At 32.0% G+C, this 16272-nt stretch overlaps 2 protein-coding genes across 5 annotated transcripts; one reads left to right on the forward strand and one right to left on the reverse strand.

Moving 5' to 3' along the window:
• LOC105158006 (glycine-rich RNA-binding protein 2, mitochondrial) lies at positions 2939-5481 on the forward strand. Its single transcript, XM_011074596.2, has 5 exons — positions 2939-3075; positions 3757-3901; positions 3981-4049; positions 4465-4571; positions 4725-5481. Exons 2-5 carry the CDS (start codon positions 3766-3768, stop codon positions 5244-5246), a joined length of 834 nt encoding a protein of 277 aa, XP_011072898.1. The 5' UTR covers positions 2939-3075; positions 3757-3765; the 3' UTR covers positions 5247-5481.
• LOC105158007 (transcription initiation factor TFIID subunit 11) lies at positions 8772-14138 on the reverse strand. 4 transcript variants are annotated; one of them, XM_011074597.2, is made up of 6 exons: positions 13859-14137; positions 12232-12554; positions 10073-10160; positions 9848-9947; positions 9503-9651; positions 8772-8996 (listed from the first exon to the last, which is right to left on the reverse strand). In XM_011074597.2, exons 2-5 carry the CDS (start codon positions 12543-12545, stop codon positions 9524-9526), a joined length of 630 nt encoding a protein of 209 aa, XP_011072899.1. In that variant the 5' UTR covers positions 12546-12554; positions 13859-14137; the 3' UTR covers positions 8772-8996; positions 9503-9523. The 4 variants fall into 4 exon arrangements, with proteins under 4 accessions (XP_011072899.1, XP_020548542.1, XP_020548541.1 ...); XM_020692883.1 differs by lacking the exon at positions 8772-8996 and having other exon boundaries at positions 9109-9651; positions 12232-12556; positions 13972-14138; XM_020692882.1 differs by lacking the exon at positions 8772-8996 and having other exon boundaries at positions 9109-9651; positions 12232-12576; positions 13859-14138.

The following is a 16272-nucleotide window of genomic DNA, read 5'->3' on the forward strand; positions in this document are numbered from 1 at the left end:
CGTCGCCCGTCGCCGTCACACGCTTGATAGAGGTGTCTAAGATTTAATTTTTTGAACTGGACTTTCTTGAATCTTCATCTAATGATAAGGTTTCTGTTGTTAGACTTGATAAAATGCCCAAGAAGTTATGAATCTTGAGGCATTCTTACGCTTAGAGCTATTCGTTTCTCTATTCTCGTATTCAGTTTTCTTGATTTTCTTTTCCTTATTGTTGCATTAGTAATTCTAGCACAACCATTCTTTCTTCCAATCCTATAATCACTATAGGAAGTCCAAGTGATCTCAATAACACTACCATGGAGAAAATCTTGCTTTATATTGTCCTATCGTAGTCAGTAATTGAAAATTGTAACCTTCTAGTACTAAATTCAAAATAGTTTGCAAGCATTTTGATCCTTTTCTTTGGTTGGTCCTTATATTTGTGTTTGATTGTTCCTGCTGTACTTGATGCACATGTCTTCCGTTTTGTATATTTATTAATTCAACGAAACAAACTTTTATGGTCCCTTCTTGTTTTTATCTTGTGATAATTGGCATCTTTATATGATTTATTGTTAGTAGAATTAGATAATGGATCTACAGATTTACTGTTATTGGCTTGATGAACTTTTTGCCCTGACATTTTATGGGTTCATCTTCCTAATCCTACTTCACATACATTGTTGCTTAGACATATTAACTTTTTTCTTCTAACATTAAGTCGTTGTTTTAAGTATATTGAGTATTTAAAGGATTTACATGTTGATTATACTTTAGAGCATCATTTTTGCTATCAAAAAGTAATTATGTTTCCATCTCTGTGTATTTCTCATTTCCGTGGATGAGGAGGCACTAAAATTGAAGCTAAGTATCTTGAGTCACTTGTTAACTAGGATTTCAACCAAATGAAAGGGATATTGTTAATTATTAAGTGAATATCTACTTTAGTGGCTTTAGCTTGCAGAAGTATATCGAAATTCTATGTACTTTCCAATTTCCAGTAATTTGTTTGACTAACTTTTATATATCCATAATTTTGAAGTGATTCTTAGACTATCTTGTGTATCTTACATGTGGATGTTTTAATTTTGTAGATGTTAAATTCTCAATCTCAATCTTCACCTACTGTAGACATATCAGATGCTCAAGATCAAGGCATAAATATGAACATGGTTCATAATTAGGTTAGTGGTGATCATGTTGACTTTGATGTTGATAAGGGTATGGGTATGTCAGAGGATAAGGGCGATATTCCACTTGATTCTAAGAAAAGAAAAAAGAGGGTAGTGACTTCTAAATCACCTTGGTAGGATCATTTTCATAAATTTTACTGTGAAAAAGATAAAGTGCAAAAGGCTAGATGCAAATAGTGTATGGAAAAATTAAAGCCGATCCAAAAGTACATGAAACTAGGGGTCTAAAGCCAATAAGGTATGGATATTTCGTAGAGGATGTCAAAGAGTATAGGAAAGAGTTTGATATATTAAAATAGTGGAAAGTGAACACTCAGAGGTTTCCGATTCTTTCAAAGATGGCTCGAGATATATTGGCAGTTCCTATCTTGACTGTTGCTTCAGAGGCCGCATTTAGCACTGGTGGTCGTGTTCTTAATGCATTTAGGAGCTCACTATCTCCTAAAATTGTTCAAGCTATTATTTGTGCTCAAGATTGGATCTGTAAAGATTCCAAGCCAATAAGCATAGAAGAAAATTTAAGTGAAATTGAAATGTTTGAAGGTACTTTTTATTTTTTCTTTTGCTTTGTTTTATATTAAATTCTATATATTTTTATTTATATTAATCTCAATTCTTTTTTTTTTCTTTTTTATTTTCTTGTAGAGCTGACAAAATTGAGAGTCGATTCTACTATAATTGATATTTGACTGGACTACTTTGGAGTTTGGACTTTGGAATATTTTGGATCTAGTACTTCACATGTAATTGTAAATTGATGATTAGAATGCTATGACTTGATGGATTACTTTGTTCATGTTGTTTGCTAATGATGTTTGCAAAAATTGAATGTCTCTTGTGATTCTTTGCCATTGCAATTTATTTTATGAATAAAATGTCATTGCTTCATAATAAAAAAAAAAAAAATTAAACTTGCGTAAAATTACCCGAACCCGACTGTTGGGTACCCGACTAACCGGGTACCTGCCCTACTCGGGTTCGGGATATCACTACCCAACGAATCGGGTACCCGACCCGAGGAACCCGACCCGACGCCCACCCCTAGCTCAGTTGCATCTCTCTGTTAAATCTAACTAACAGCGTTAACTTTTTTATAAAACAACCATTATACCCTTTATATATATTATTTCTTATTTTAACGACCTTTGGATCTTTTTTATCAAATATTGATTATTAGATCTAATCAATTGATCTCAATCGTTGATTTTAAAAAAATGAAAGGTCTATATATATATGTCTACTTCAGGAGACATTGAAATATATATAATATAATTACTCATATTTTATTATGAAGAATCAATAATAAAAGTAACTATGATATTGTAGAGGTAAACAAACAAAGAATAATTATACTAGAAAAATTAACATTCTACCTTAATCAATCGTAACGTCGTGCTGATAACGTGTTATAAATTTAAAAAAATTCTAAATTTATTGGATTATGACTCCTAATAGAATACAAAGAAAACAATATATGGATTTTCTCAAATCACTTTCTTACTCTCTCGAAAAGCTATTTACAAATGAAATACATGATGGTATTTATAGACCACCAAAATTGTAGTTACAAAATACACCATAACTATTATAATTATAAAACATAATAGCGGGATACAAAAAGGTATAACATAATGGATATTAAAAATGAATTTCAAGGAGTGTATGGATAATTAGGCGGGCCCCACCCCGTTGTCCAAATTGGAATTATCAACGAGTATATGACAACGAGGGTCTCATCTACGATCGACATATCAGAATCTCAAAAACCAATGGCTGGGATCAGTTCATACCATCGCTATATATTTTGCCCCTCTTTTTCCATGCCTCATAAACCCTTAAACCATTTCTCACTTTAGGGTTTTACATTTCCCACTGAACTGATCTAATACAGCGCATCACGAAGGTACAATAACCCTAATTCATTAGCACTTCGATTTGAGTTTGTGTGAATATTTAGATTCTGCTTACTTTCCGGTTTTAACAGTTCATCGAATCATTCTGAGCTTTTGCTTCCTTGGGATTTTTTCCTTTCTCTTTGTAGTGGGTTGAGTAAGCTTCTCGTTTATGTGCTAATTTGAAGTTGGTTGTTTTTCTTAATTTTTCTGAGCTAGAGATGATTTTGAGTATGAATCTGAATATTTTCTGTTATTTTGTGCTCAATTTTTGGGACCGCTGTTTCGTGATATTGTGTGTTGCTTGTCTTTCTGATTTGTTTGGTATTCAGTTGTAGTTTGTGGTTTTTTTTTTTTTTTCCTTTTCTAATTTAGGTGCCTCTGCATATTGGGAGAGGAATAATGGTTCTGCTGTAAAACTTAAAGTTGGAATGGTTGCTTGAAATGCAAGCTTTATGCCCTTTGTATGGGCTGTTATAGTTTATTATTCTTGGTGGTAATGTCTTATCTTTTACCCTTCAGGATGCTTTTTTTAAGAAGCTATATGCAGACGTTCACTTGTTCTATTTTACTATAGTTGTTTGTATAAATCTTTTTATTCTGGGAGAACTTGGTCTTTGTTTGGAGTTCTGAGCTGAAGAAGGCGTATATAGATTTGGATGATGCTTAGAAATGCATTTTCTTTGTTTCAGGTCACAGCAATGGCTTTCTTTAGAAAAGCTGGGAATATTTTGGGAAGAACTGTGAGTAATCACATCAATCAGGAAATCTCATTGCCCAAACCATCCATCTTTCAAGCGATAAGATACATGTCAAGTTCGAAGCTCTTTATCGGAGGTGCAAGACCATTTTTCTTGGAGTTACTTAGTCTGCATTTGTTGTGTGTTTTTGAAATGCCTTTCTGTGAATGTTGCAGGACTTTCATACAGCACTGATGATGCAAGTCTTAGTGAGGCTTTCAATAAGTATGGAGAAGTTGCTGAAGGTACTCTGAGGATGCCCTTCCTCATTAAATCTTATGTTTATGAACATCTGATAGTTTTTGACTCATGGGTTCCAGTCCTATAGTGCCTGTGTTGAAGTAAATGGAGATGACATTACTGTTCTGATATCCTAGTTTTGTGTACTAGAATTGATCATATTCTTTTGGATGGGTGGATGAAACATACACTCTGCCATAAAGAAGAAATATATTTTTCTTAAAGAAGTCTTATTTGATGGTGGAGTTTGTAGTCTGGAGTTTCCTTTGAAATTTATCTTGCATGTCTAAGATCCAGCTCCGTTGGTCTTCATTATTTTATATTGAACTGCATGGCTAGGAAATGAAAAACAGTGAGCAGAATAAGTATGCTGCTGGAAACATCTTTATGTGATCCTGACAATAATGGTATTTCTTGCAGCAAGGGTGATAGTGGATCGTGAAACTGGTAGGTCAAGAGGATTTGGTTTTGTAACGTATTCTTCTGTTGAGGAAGCCTCTGCTGCCATCCAGGCTTTGGACCAACAGGTTCATTATCAGTTCTCTTGCTCTGCTACTTCCTTTTAGTTCTTTTTTCTTGAAAGTTAGAATATTCTTAACTATAGAAATTGTTATTGTTGTGTCATGACGAAGTTCGTATACTTAGATGTCAATTGACATTGTTGTTTGACTTCTCTTTAGGAACTTCATGGTCGGAGAATTAGGGTGGATTATGCAAATGATCGGACTCGTGGTTATGGAGGTGGAGGCTTCAGAGGTGGCAACTTTGGTGGTGGCGGTGGCGGCGGTTATAACAGCAGTGGTTTTGGGGGGGGCTATGGTGGTGGTGGATATAACAACAGCGATAACTATGGCGGGAACTATGGGGGTGGAGGATATGGTGGCAGTTCAAATTTCAACCCTGGGGTCGATAGTTATGGAAGCGGATCGGGACCTGAAGGCAGTAGCAATTACGCAAGCAACACTGGTTATGATAGTGGGAATTTGAGCTATGGCGGTGAAAGTCAAAATTTCAGTATTGCTGGCAGTGGTGATAACTTTTCCAGCACTGCTGCAAGCAGTGGGCATGATGGGTTTGGAGAGAAGCTCGGCAGCAACCAAACCAATAACGGGGTGGATGGTAATGAAGGTTTTGGCCAAGATGACTCTTTTGAAGGAAACTACAGAGATGACAATGACAACTACGCAGATCGAAGGAGTTGATGAAAGCTCTGGCACGCTGCATCACGTAGTACAGAAAATGAAAGCAACTGCACTGAAACTCTTAATGTTACAAATTTTTGTTCGATGTCTTCTGACTTGAAAACTCCTTTGAACTCTTGTTATTGTTACTTAGATTTGTGGCGTGCAAAGTAATGCATGTTTGTTACAAATGTTTCAAAACGAATAGTGCTCAGGATTTTACTTTCATCTTCTATATTTGTTGCTTGGATTACTACATTGTCTGCATTAGCTACATGGTATTATTACTCATTAGTGCGCAATTTCGCGTGCAGCAAAGTTAACAGTATTTGCGTAGTCTAATGTAAAATTAACTTCTGGGTTTGCATAGTCCCATCTCAATTATCTTAACAAAAAAATTATCAATAATAGAAAAATCGTCAATAAATTTTTGAAAATTTGTTGCTTAAATTTTTAATTTTTTTGGTGTATTCTCTTTTGAAGTTTGAAGAAAAAAAAAATAGATGCATTATATTACAACTTGAAAAGTACCATAAAATAGGAGGAAAACAGCAATTTTTTTCATTTTAAATAGACTTTTCGTTAAGTTGAACGAAAAAGTTAATGGAAGGTCTAAAAATGTCAAAAAAAAATTAAAATTTGAGGGCCAAAATTGTAACCTTAAATTGTTTCGGGATTAAAATTATATTAGCGAGAAACAAAAATGCATTTATTCCGAATATTCCTGTAGTTTTCCCAACTTTTGCGATAGGGAACTATAAGCACGGCAGTCAGCAGTCGGCAGCCTGCTGATCATGGGAGTATGTGCGAGAGAATTGAACAAACACTTTTTAACTTCCTCCTTTGAAAAATCACTTTTAAGGTATAGTGGAAGTATTTACGAGACATTTTGAAAAGTATTTTCAACTTTTGATTTCATAAAATATTTGGAATATTAGCTTTTGTTTATGAAACTATTAAGGAAAGTCCTTTTAAGCCAAAAATTAAAAGTAATTATTTGGCTTTTTATAAATAAATCTAACTTTATTTTTTACTATTTTATCCTAATTATAATAATCCTAATTGAACTTTACTGTCTTAATTTATTGTTAAATTTTATATTTAAAATTGATATTGAAGATTTCACATAATTTAATAATCTAACAATAATTAAATTTAGTATTCCTACAAGAGTTCGTGTCAGCAAAAATAATTACAAGACAAGAAAAATATAGACAAATTTACCTATACTATTATATAAAAAAAATCTTTTATCGTACCAATTTTTGAATACTCAAATTTATCCTTCAATTCATCATTTTTCTTCAAAACAAATTTTACCAGAACAGTAATTTCAGAGGTTTTATTTAATAATTTCATAATTTTATAATTTTTTTTCTCACCCACTACCCAATTTCTCTCGATGCAAACTTCTCCATATTTGTCTTTTTATAGAAACTTCTATATTTTTAATAAACTTACAATTACACTATATTTTTTCTCGTTTCTTTCTCATCACAAATTTATATTTCTCTCCATCTCACATCACAATTCTATTTTATATACTCACTAGAACTGTATGCAACGTAGACTAGTTGATTTAAAAGAAAAATAGATTCAATCTCTTATTTGAAGACAATTTCTTGATTCTTTATTCTGAATGTAAACAAAGACTTGAAGCTTATTCTTAGATATGAATACGTAATCTCCTCCAAATTTATGGAGCAAACTACATTTAACCTTGAAATTTCATATCAAGGCTTGAAGATGTATTGCCGAGGAAGACGCGGAACCTTCGCAGTCGCAGAGCTTCTTTATGGCAGAAAGTTTTGGACTTGGGTCCTCTATTTGTTGTGTCTTGTATGTTTTGTGTAGGCACTTATCTTGAATATTGTATGTCCGTTCTTATTGTGTGGAATGTTCTCTTCTGACATAAGTGGTGGAGGGCCTACATTTTATAGGCATAACAAGAGCTACAGTAGCTTAAACATAGGCGTTGATAGGAATTTATTAGCTATTGAGTTGCATTTAAACATGCTTTGATGCAATTAACTAATTTTGAAATAAAAGATAACCTGTGTTTATCTTCGATCAGTCAACCAAAATATATAAGGCCCAAATTTAGTATGGACATTTACGGTAATTTATCGTCTTGAATATATGAAAACACAAATTTGTTATGTACTTCAATTTGGAACTCAATTAGTAGCCAATTTGTTTTGAACTTCTAACTGACAATTTATTCCAAAATTCTGATGTCAATATTATATTTAATATTTCAGAATTTTTATATTTTATTCGTTGTTTTATCTAATTATATTATTCCTATATCATTAAAAATATGAATTAAATGCTATGATTAATTAATAAAAATAATTTTTTATTTTTGCAATCATGTAAGTTTAATTATTGTATCAACAATTATATTACTTAGTGAGAGCATTATTAAATTAAATATTTATTTTTCTTTAATATTTTTAAAAAAATGGATATAAAATATACTAATTGAAATAAAATTTATTATTATTTGAGAAGAAATAATAATTATTATTGACAAACAAGTGCAAATATAAGAAAAAAGATAGCATCCTTTTAACATATAGGGACAAAACAATCCTTAATAATAAAATTTATTTTAGAAGTAATTTTTTTTCCGAACACTATCCACTTTAGTTGTTGTATTCTAGTACAACTTCAATTTTTTTTTATAAAAATCCCTTCTCTAAGAACAGAAATTTTCGCAAAAACTCTCTGCATATATCAACTTCTACTTCTAAAATTATTAAGAAAACACTTTTAAGCAAAAAGCTAGAAACACCTAATTGCTTTGACTATTTGTAAATAAATCTGATTTCTTTTTATACTTTTTACCCTTATTATAATAATTTTAATTCAAATTTATCCCTTTTAACTTATTTTTAGAATTGCACATCCAAAATTTTTGTTAGAATTTCAAATAATTTGAATAACGTGATACTAATAAAATTCACACTTTCACATAGTTGGTATGTTATTTAATATTATTTCTATATCATATAAAAATATAAATTAAATTGTTATGATCAATTAAAATATATTTTTTTGACAATCATGCAAATTATTTATTGTCTATGAATGAACAATTATATTATTTAGAGGAAGTATTATTATTAGACATTTCAACATCTATTAGTTTTAATATTTTAACAATACATATCACATACTACTTCAAATAAAATTTATTATTTTTGAGGAAAAATAATTTTTCTTAACAAAATACAAATACAAATATTAAGAAAAAATAATATCTTTTTAACATTGGAGAATAAAACAATCTTTAATTAATTAAATTTATTTTAAATTGTTTTCCCCACCAAAACTACCCAACTTACATTTGATCTACTTCTCGCTCTTTTTCCAAACACCACCACTCTTGATTTTGCTACATTTGTCAACTTTTTCTATAAAAATCACTTATGCAAAAGCATAAATTTTCACAAAACACTCCCGAAGTGAGCTTTCAATTAGTGATGTCTGTCTACTTTCAGAAGAACGTCAACAACTTAAGAACTTCTGTAAAAACCGGCATGCTGAAATTTGTAACCTCAACTCTTAACAAATCCTTGAACCAAGAACAATGGTTTTGAACTAATTTAAGTTGCTGCCAGTTCAAAAATAAACTACACCAGCATCTTGCCTCTTGTTACACCGCTCCATAGAAGATCATATGAAATAGTAAAAGAAGAGACCACTGCAGTCCACTTGTACTGGGGAAGACGTAGTGTGGGGGGTGGTCTAGCTCCAAGGTCGGGTCTGTTTCAAGGTCAGTCTTAGATCGGAATATGGAAGGGCCAAACCATCTAACATAATGTCACATGACGTATTCTATAAAACGATGATTCAATCAAGTTCAACCAGAAAAAGATGACCGGAAAATTGAATGATTAAATGAGAAAATTCTCCTGTTCCCAGCAACTTCTCATGATTCACCAACATCCCTAACTCTGTTACCAGATCCCAAACCACCAAAAACTAGCAAAAAAAAAAGTTTTAACAAGCATCAACCTTTGATCTACCAAAAATTCCACAAAATTCTGCTTTCTCATTCCACATGGTCACAATCCTCCAAGACATATTCAAAATAGAGCTCAAGGAAAGAGGATAATGGTGACAGAAGATACAAAGATACTCTGGTCGGACCATGTTTGGAACATGCTCAAGCAAAATCGTAAGCATTCTTGATAATTCTGACATTCAAGTATTTGAAGAGGTATGAGAAATTTCTCGACAAGGAGAAATGAGAGTCATTGGTTAGTTACCCAGGTAATTTTCAGGTTGCATCACCGGAAAAGCCTTGGGACTGATTTTTTTGGGATCTTGCCTTCAAGCTTTAGTCTTCTATATGCTTCTCTCATGTGGCATGGCCTGATTGGTCCTGTATCCTTTCTCTCTGCCATTACTACTCTGGCTGCAATACTTAGTGCCTCAGTACAACTTAAAGGGGGAAAAGTTACTTGTCCATTCACATAACAAAGAGTATCATTTAACTTTTATTTCCATAATAAGCAAGAGAGAATTTATTTTCATTTTTTCCTATAATCTATATACAGAAAGAAGAAGGAGATGCGGAATACCATTGTTTCAAGAAGAACAAGTCAGCATACCTGTTTCAACAAGCTCCCCTACAAACATTTTTGCGATTCCAGATACCACAATAGTCATAGGTATAGAAATTTTAGCACTTCCAGTTATGCTTGTTAATAACTGCATTTGGACACAACAAAAAAGCATCATATCGATAATCCCTGTGGCAATATGGTTCACAGATGCACTTTTTTGTTCAAATTGTTTGATGATTGATCATGGTTTTCAGCCAACATGATGCCTACCCTTTTCATGTTGGATTTCTGAAATCCAGATCTTCGAAACGATTCATACCTACTCATTTGTTCCTCTGTAAAATGAGCTAAAATTTCCCTGAAGAAGAACTAGGTCAATCAACTTAAAAACTGAATAACAAATAAAAATATTGAAAATGAAGGAAAATCAATGTACAGATTATATAGATAAACCAATAAGTAAATACTCTTCATACTCTTTTGGCAGATCTGCTGCATTGGTTTGACAAGAAAGTGCATGCATTACCAACACATTTCAAGAACTTGTGAGAAAAATAAGAGAAAATGTTATTTAAATTCTCTGGGAATGACAATCAAGAGCAGAGAAGATTAATTTAAAACAATATCTATCAGTATCAGAGAACATGACCAACCTTTATAACGTTTCTTTGCCAAGTAAAATTAATAGAACGATCAAAAGGAATCAATAAATAAGAAACATGAATTGATATTCTAAATCTTTCAATAATTTCCATCCTGCAACTCGTAAACAATTAATTCCTAAAAGACCAAAGACATGCAAATCCAAGAAAAGGTAATTAATTCAACTCCCCTAGCAGTTTGCACTTGGACCTTGCAACTTCATCAGTATTTTGGATGTTTACCAAGGTAGCTTATGCCACAGGGCAATATTTAAAACTTCAGCCATTATTTAATTTCCATAGGGTTGGTCCTGCTTTTCTTAAGCATCAAGACTACTACTGTTGGTATTAACAAATCTCTTCATCTGAGAAAGTGACAGTTATGCACTTCTGAAACTAATTTTTCTTATCAAAAATTCATTATATAGAAACATGACAGCTAAAACACACTTGCGTCTGAAATATCTAAATCGTCACATTCTGTTTAAGTAAATCGAGACTCAAGCATGTCAGGAAATGATAAGAGCTTCTTGTGCTAGTATTGCAGTTTGCTTATAATGTGGAATTTTGATGTATTTTTGGGAAAATTAAACTGCATAATTTTGATACTAATCAACTTTATATGGCAACTTGGATAACAAGTTCTCAAAAAAAATGTGGATCAATCAGCCAATAAGAACATATAAACAATCTTATGAATATTGATTGACTTCCACTGTTTTAGTCAAGGTTTCGAAACTTGGCTCTATAACTAAAATTCTCTGAACTCCAGAATGTTCATTGTTTGTTCTGTGTTAATAACCAGATGAGATTATACTACCTTGATGAAGGCAGTAAAGGATATCCACGAATTTATGATATGCATATGAATCAGTCTCATTTCGACATTGTGAATACCCAAAAAACAAGGAAAACTTGCAAAGTATAGTTATGACACACCACTTGTCTGGCAGTGAAGGTAGCCTATAGAATTTGACTATGAGTGATTAGCTTATGCAGAATCCACTTCTGGTATGATCAAATTATAGAAACAGGGGAAACAAAATCGGGCCAAGTTTCTTTTACTTAGTCTCATTGAATAGCAAGTTAACAGATGGAAGACCATCTGGTCAGGACTTAGTTGAAGAAAGCACCATTCACCTACTGAATATTTGTAACACCTCATGAGGAACTTAAAACATATCAGTAAACACTTTACAAATAACCAAGCAAAAGGGAGCATGACATAAATCAGAAACCGAACAATAGGATAATGAGATCAAAGAGTAAGTTCTAAACTCCTTTGACATGTGTCAGCAAACGCACACATACTTCTACTTTTGTACTTTGTACCACGGCCAAAGCATGTAAAATAAATTAAAAAAGGAAAACCATGAATACATGAACATACATGATAGAGAAAAGATTCGAGAATTAACAAAACATTGGGATCAAGTCTCCATAGGTGTACAGAATCATAAGATGAGGAAGATGACGATGGGCCTTAGATGGGGAGTTGAAAACTTTGTGAATAAAAAGAACATGGTGAAGAAGTAATACAATTTCAAGGGCAAAGAGGTCTTCATTTCCTTGCTCAAGCTAGAGGAATCTAAATCCTAGACCACAGAGGCAAAATTTTCTTTTGAGGATTCAGTTTCCTCAATAAGACCCCCAATATGATAACCAATTGGGATGCCATTAATTGCAAAACCAAGTGCCTAATAATAAACCATCAACCACTCAAGAAAAAGGATACAATGAAAAAATAAGACTTCTCACGAGGTCATGCAAATAACTTAGTCAACTTACTGCATCTTAGCCGTTTTTGCAGGATCACCAGTAGGTCGCAACTTGCCAAACTCAACATCCATGTTCTCTTCTTCCTCCTCCTCATCATCTTCTTTGTTTTTGCTGATTGGGCCAGCAGTCCCTATTGACACAGCACCCAAAGTTGAAGGATCTGTGGCATTAACATTAGTACTTGCATCCAACTCTCCGGTAACAATTGTACTGGGGCCAGCTGAAGTTTGGACTTCATTCTCATCAAGACCAACTGGGGATTCTGGTGGTGATTCCTCTTGCTCCTCAAATGCAATCTCAAACGGATCCTTTGATTTCTTCATAGTGGTTGCCTACAAATGTTTATCAATAGATCTTCAAAGCTTACAAGTTATCCATTGAGATAAAGATAAAAAATCATATATATTAAAAAAATTTAAAAGCCAGAGTTATGGATACAAACACGGCATCTACTAATAGGAATGCACATAAAAATCTGTGGTAGAAGAATAACAATTTCAGAACTTTTCTCCTATATTTAATATATTATATAAATTGGTTGAAGTAATCACTGCAACCTACTTGCAGTGCAGTCAGCAGGTAGACTCTGAAATATATTTGTCTGGTTTCGGAAAAATGAGAAACATGTTATCAACCTAGATAACTGAAATGCTTTATCCTCTAAAACTAACGTTTAGATGAGATGATCATTTAACATGGTCTTATGATTTGACATCACCAAATACTGAATTCAGCTCTACTGTTTATCTGAATATAACCACAAAGTATATTGCACCACTTGGTGGATAAGTTACTGACTAGATCCAACAAGTATCTGCATGTGTGCACTCAACTAACTTGAGGTTTAAATTAACAAAAATCCTGAACCATTTTGTAAAATTTGATAGCAACTCTCATCAAAATCTACATAGACGGGTAGTTCCAGTCCCTCAACTTTCATTAAGTCCTAAGATAATCCTCTTGATCAACATCTGACAGTAATTTCAGGCCAACAAGAATAGAAATATCAGTAAAATGTTTACACATCTTTCGGCTAGTATAAGCAACCTGTACTTTTCATCCCTAGAACTAATTCTAAACGTTAAATAGCACCTAAAGGGACTGGGACTATAGGCATAATGTGTCTAAAACTTAACCATGATTCAATTTTAAACAACAGTGAAAGATAAGGCATTCTGAGGCCAGCTTAAGCATATTTTGAGGGTACAATGTTGCTTTTTTTGTTTACAAATTTCTAAGAACACTGGGTAAACATCATCACAAACTAAAAACGTAGCAAATGTGCTGCTGCAAGATATTTGGTACTAGGCCTGGCAACGAGTCGACACAGTATTTTCGAGCTCGAGCTCGAGCTCGAGTTTGTTCCAAAAATTGCAGCAGAATGGAGGTGGGAAGGAGAGGAATTTTACAACATTAGATACAAAATTTTTCAGAATTTTGCTAATCGATAATGGTCTTCCATACAACATTACAACTCTTTTAAAAAAGCAAACAACAACAACAAGAATTAAACAAATCATTGTCCCCTGAAAACACACCCAAACCCAAGAAAAAAAATTTAAACAAGATGCTAAAAACACACCCAAACCCAAGAAAAAGAAGAATAAGTAAAATGCAACAAAGAAATAAGGATTACCTGGAAGCCGTACTCGTCGCCTTCCTCGTTGCCGATTTACCGTCCTTGTTGCCGTGAGTTTGGGGCTAGGGTTCTAAGAGATGGGTTTGGGGAAAAAATGAGTGGAGAAAGATGGAAGCCGTACTCGTCGCCGTCCTCGTTGTCGACCTGCCGTCCTTGTTGCCGTGAGTTTGGAGTTAGGGTTCTAAGAGATGGGTTTGGGGAAGAATTGAGAGAGGAGAAAGAATGGAGAAGAAACACAAAGAGAGAAAGGAGGAGGAAGAAGAAACGACAACAAGAGAGAGAAAGAGATAGTTTTTGATTTTTGACTTTTTGTATTATTATTATTAGTATTAGTATTATTATTATTGTTATTATTATTGTTAGTATTACTATTATAATAATAATAGTAATAATAATAATATATTATTATTATTATTATTATTATTTTAAATTATGAGATCGAATCATAAAATTTTTACATAGATATAGTTGAAATTAATATATGTTCATAATTTGCAAAATTTATATATTTATAAATATTAGTATAACATTGATGTAACTATCATCTTACATTGTTGAACAACATGAGTTAATCGAACCATCAAAATTCAGATCAAATCGTTAGATATGATAAAACTTACAAAAAAATACACTTGATAAAGTTTAGACTTATTGGATATGCGGATGTCGAGATATCGTACTCGGAACATAAATATAATCATTCAAGACGGTGTATCGTTGAATTAGGTCGTGTATATATTTAAATTTCGTATGAATCAGGTGCTCAAATTTTAAGATATCGTAATTATTGATTAAACTTTTTAATCTCATTGTATATATAATAAAATAATAATTAGAATTGTTCAACCATCATCATCATTATTATTATTATTGTTGTAATTGTTATTATTATTATTATTATTATGATTTTTAAATTAATTCATAGAAATTACTAAATTTTGATATAAATTTATAAATAATAAAAAATCATAAGTGAATTACTTGTCAATTTAAAAAATGTATAACGTAATACAAATATATATTAAAATATAACATAAAGATATTATAATAATTTTAATTATAAAAAAAATTATAATTTACTAAGTTGTTGATTAAATTTATTTTTATATAAAGATCAAATGTATAAATAAAAGTACCATAGCAACCATAATTTATTATTATCCAAAATAAAATGTATGATATTAATTAATAATTATAATATATGGTCAATTTACATTATAAAACTGATCAAATATTAAATATATAAAGAATTCAAAAATAAAAATAAATATAAAAAATAAAAAATATTCATCAGCGCGCGAGTGGTGAACGCCTAAAACTCAGCTCGAGCTCGCTCGAAAAACGTTGAGCCGGCTCGACTCATCTGCCACCTCTATTTGGTACCATAACATCCTCCAATGATTCAAGCAACAGTAGTAACACTGATGGAAAATTCATCAAGTTTCAAAGAAAGAGGGTTTAGAGAGAAACAAGTGGTAGACACACCAACAAAAACTAGACCCGCACAATGTCGTATAGAAACTTCACATTTCTCAGATGCATATTAATAGAACAGCTAATGCACTTCAGAATTCACTAAATAATATGTACTCAAATACAAATACATACAAACATAAACTGAAATGACAACTCTTGAAAACACACCTCCAACTAAGTCTTCCTGAGATTCTACAAAAAATCAATGTTAGTAATGAATGAAAACAAAAATTGATTAGGATTCTTCCGTAGGCGCGCGCCCGCGTGTATGTGCATGTGCATTTGTGCGTATTTTCTGTTATACATGTGAAGATATATGAGGGGTAATTTAATCATAAAAAAATTTATTTGATTTGCAATAACTTAGTGATAACTCAATTGGGGTTAAATATAAACTTTTATACCATTTTTATTAATATCACCAAATTTAGTGAATCTTGACTAATGGATGAACTTATTTGTTAGATAGAAGCAAACCTTACTGGTGCTAGATATAATTTTCAAACTACAGAAAATCTATATATAATTACACAAAATTTTTTAGGAGAGGGGAGTGTAATTATCTCCAAAATAGGCTAGTTGTCAACGCATGCAATCATATAAAAGATAAGTATGGTATAAAATAAAGAGAAAAAAAGAAAAATTATGCAAAGAAACAATCGTGGTGTGATGGGATGAGAAAGAAATAAGTCTGCGAGGAGAAAAAAAAAAAAAGCTAAGAGAAACTATATATATATAATATTGAGTTTATAAAAAATATAAAAGTTGTGAGAAAAAATAAGAATAAGAGAGAAAAATGGAGCAATGAACGAAAGAAAAAAAATATATAATTGTGAGATTATTAAAAAAATATTAAAATTATTATTTTGACCAAATTTATCTTTAAAGAGTGTAAATGAACTAAAGGGTAAATTTAGTATTAAGAAATTAGTACA

This window comes from Sesamum indicum, linkage group LG3, assembly GCF_000512975.1.
Source record: "Sesamum indicum cultivar Zhongzhi No. 13 linkage group LG3, S_indicum_v1.0, whole genome shotgun sequence".
In the NCBI taxonomy this organism is placed as follows: domain Eukaryota; kingdom Viridiplantae; phylum Streptophyta; class Magnoliopsida; order Lamiales; family Pedaliaceae; genus Sesamum; species Sesamum indicum.

Excerpts from the sequence above, each read along its gene's own strand:
- LOC105158006 (XM_011074596.2), top strand. The coding sequence starts at position 3,766 with ATGGCTTTCTTTAGAAAAGCTGGGAATATTTTGGGAAGAACTGTGAGT. Across the intron at positions 3,902-3,980 it reads TTCGAAGCTCTTTATCGGAG|GACTTTCATACAGCACTGAT; the intron begins GTGCAAGACCAT and ends TGAATGTTGCAG. Across the intron at positions 4,050-4,464 it reads GTATGGAGAAGTTGCTGAAG|CAAGGGTGATAGTGGATCGT; the intron begins GTACTCTGAGGA and ends TATTTCTTGCAG.
- LOC105158007 (XM_011074597.2), bottom strand. The coding sequence starts at position 12,545 with ATGAAGAAATCAAAGGATCCGTTTGAGATTGCATTTGAGGAGCAAGAG. Across the intron at positions 9,948-10,072 it reads AGAAATCCAACATGAAAAGG|TTATTAACAAGCATAACTGG; the intron begins GTAGGCATCATG and ends GTCCAAATGCAG. Across the intron at positions 9,652-9,847 it reads AGGGGAGCTTGTTGAAACAG|CCAGAGTAGTAATGGCAGAG; the intron begins GTATGCTGACTT and ends TAAGTATTGCAG.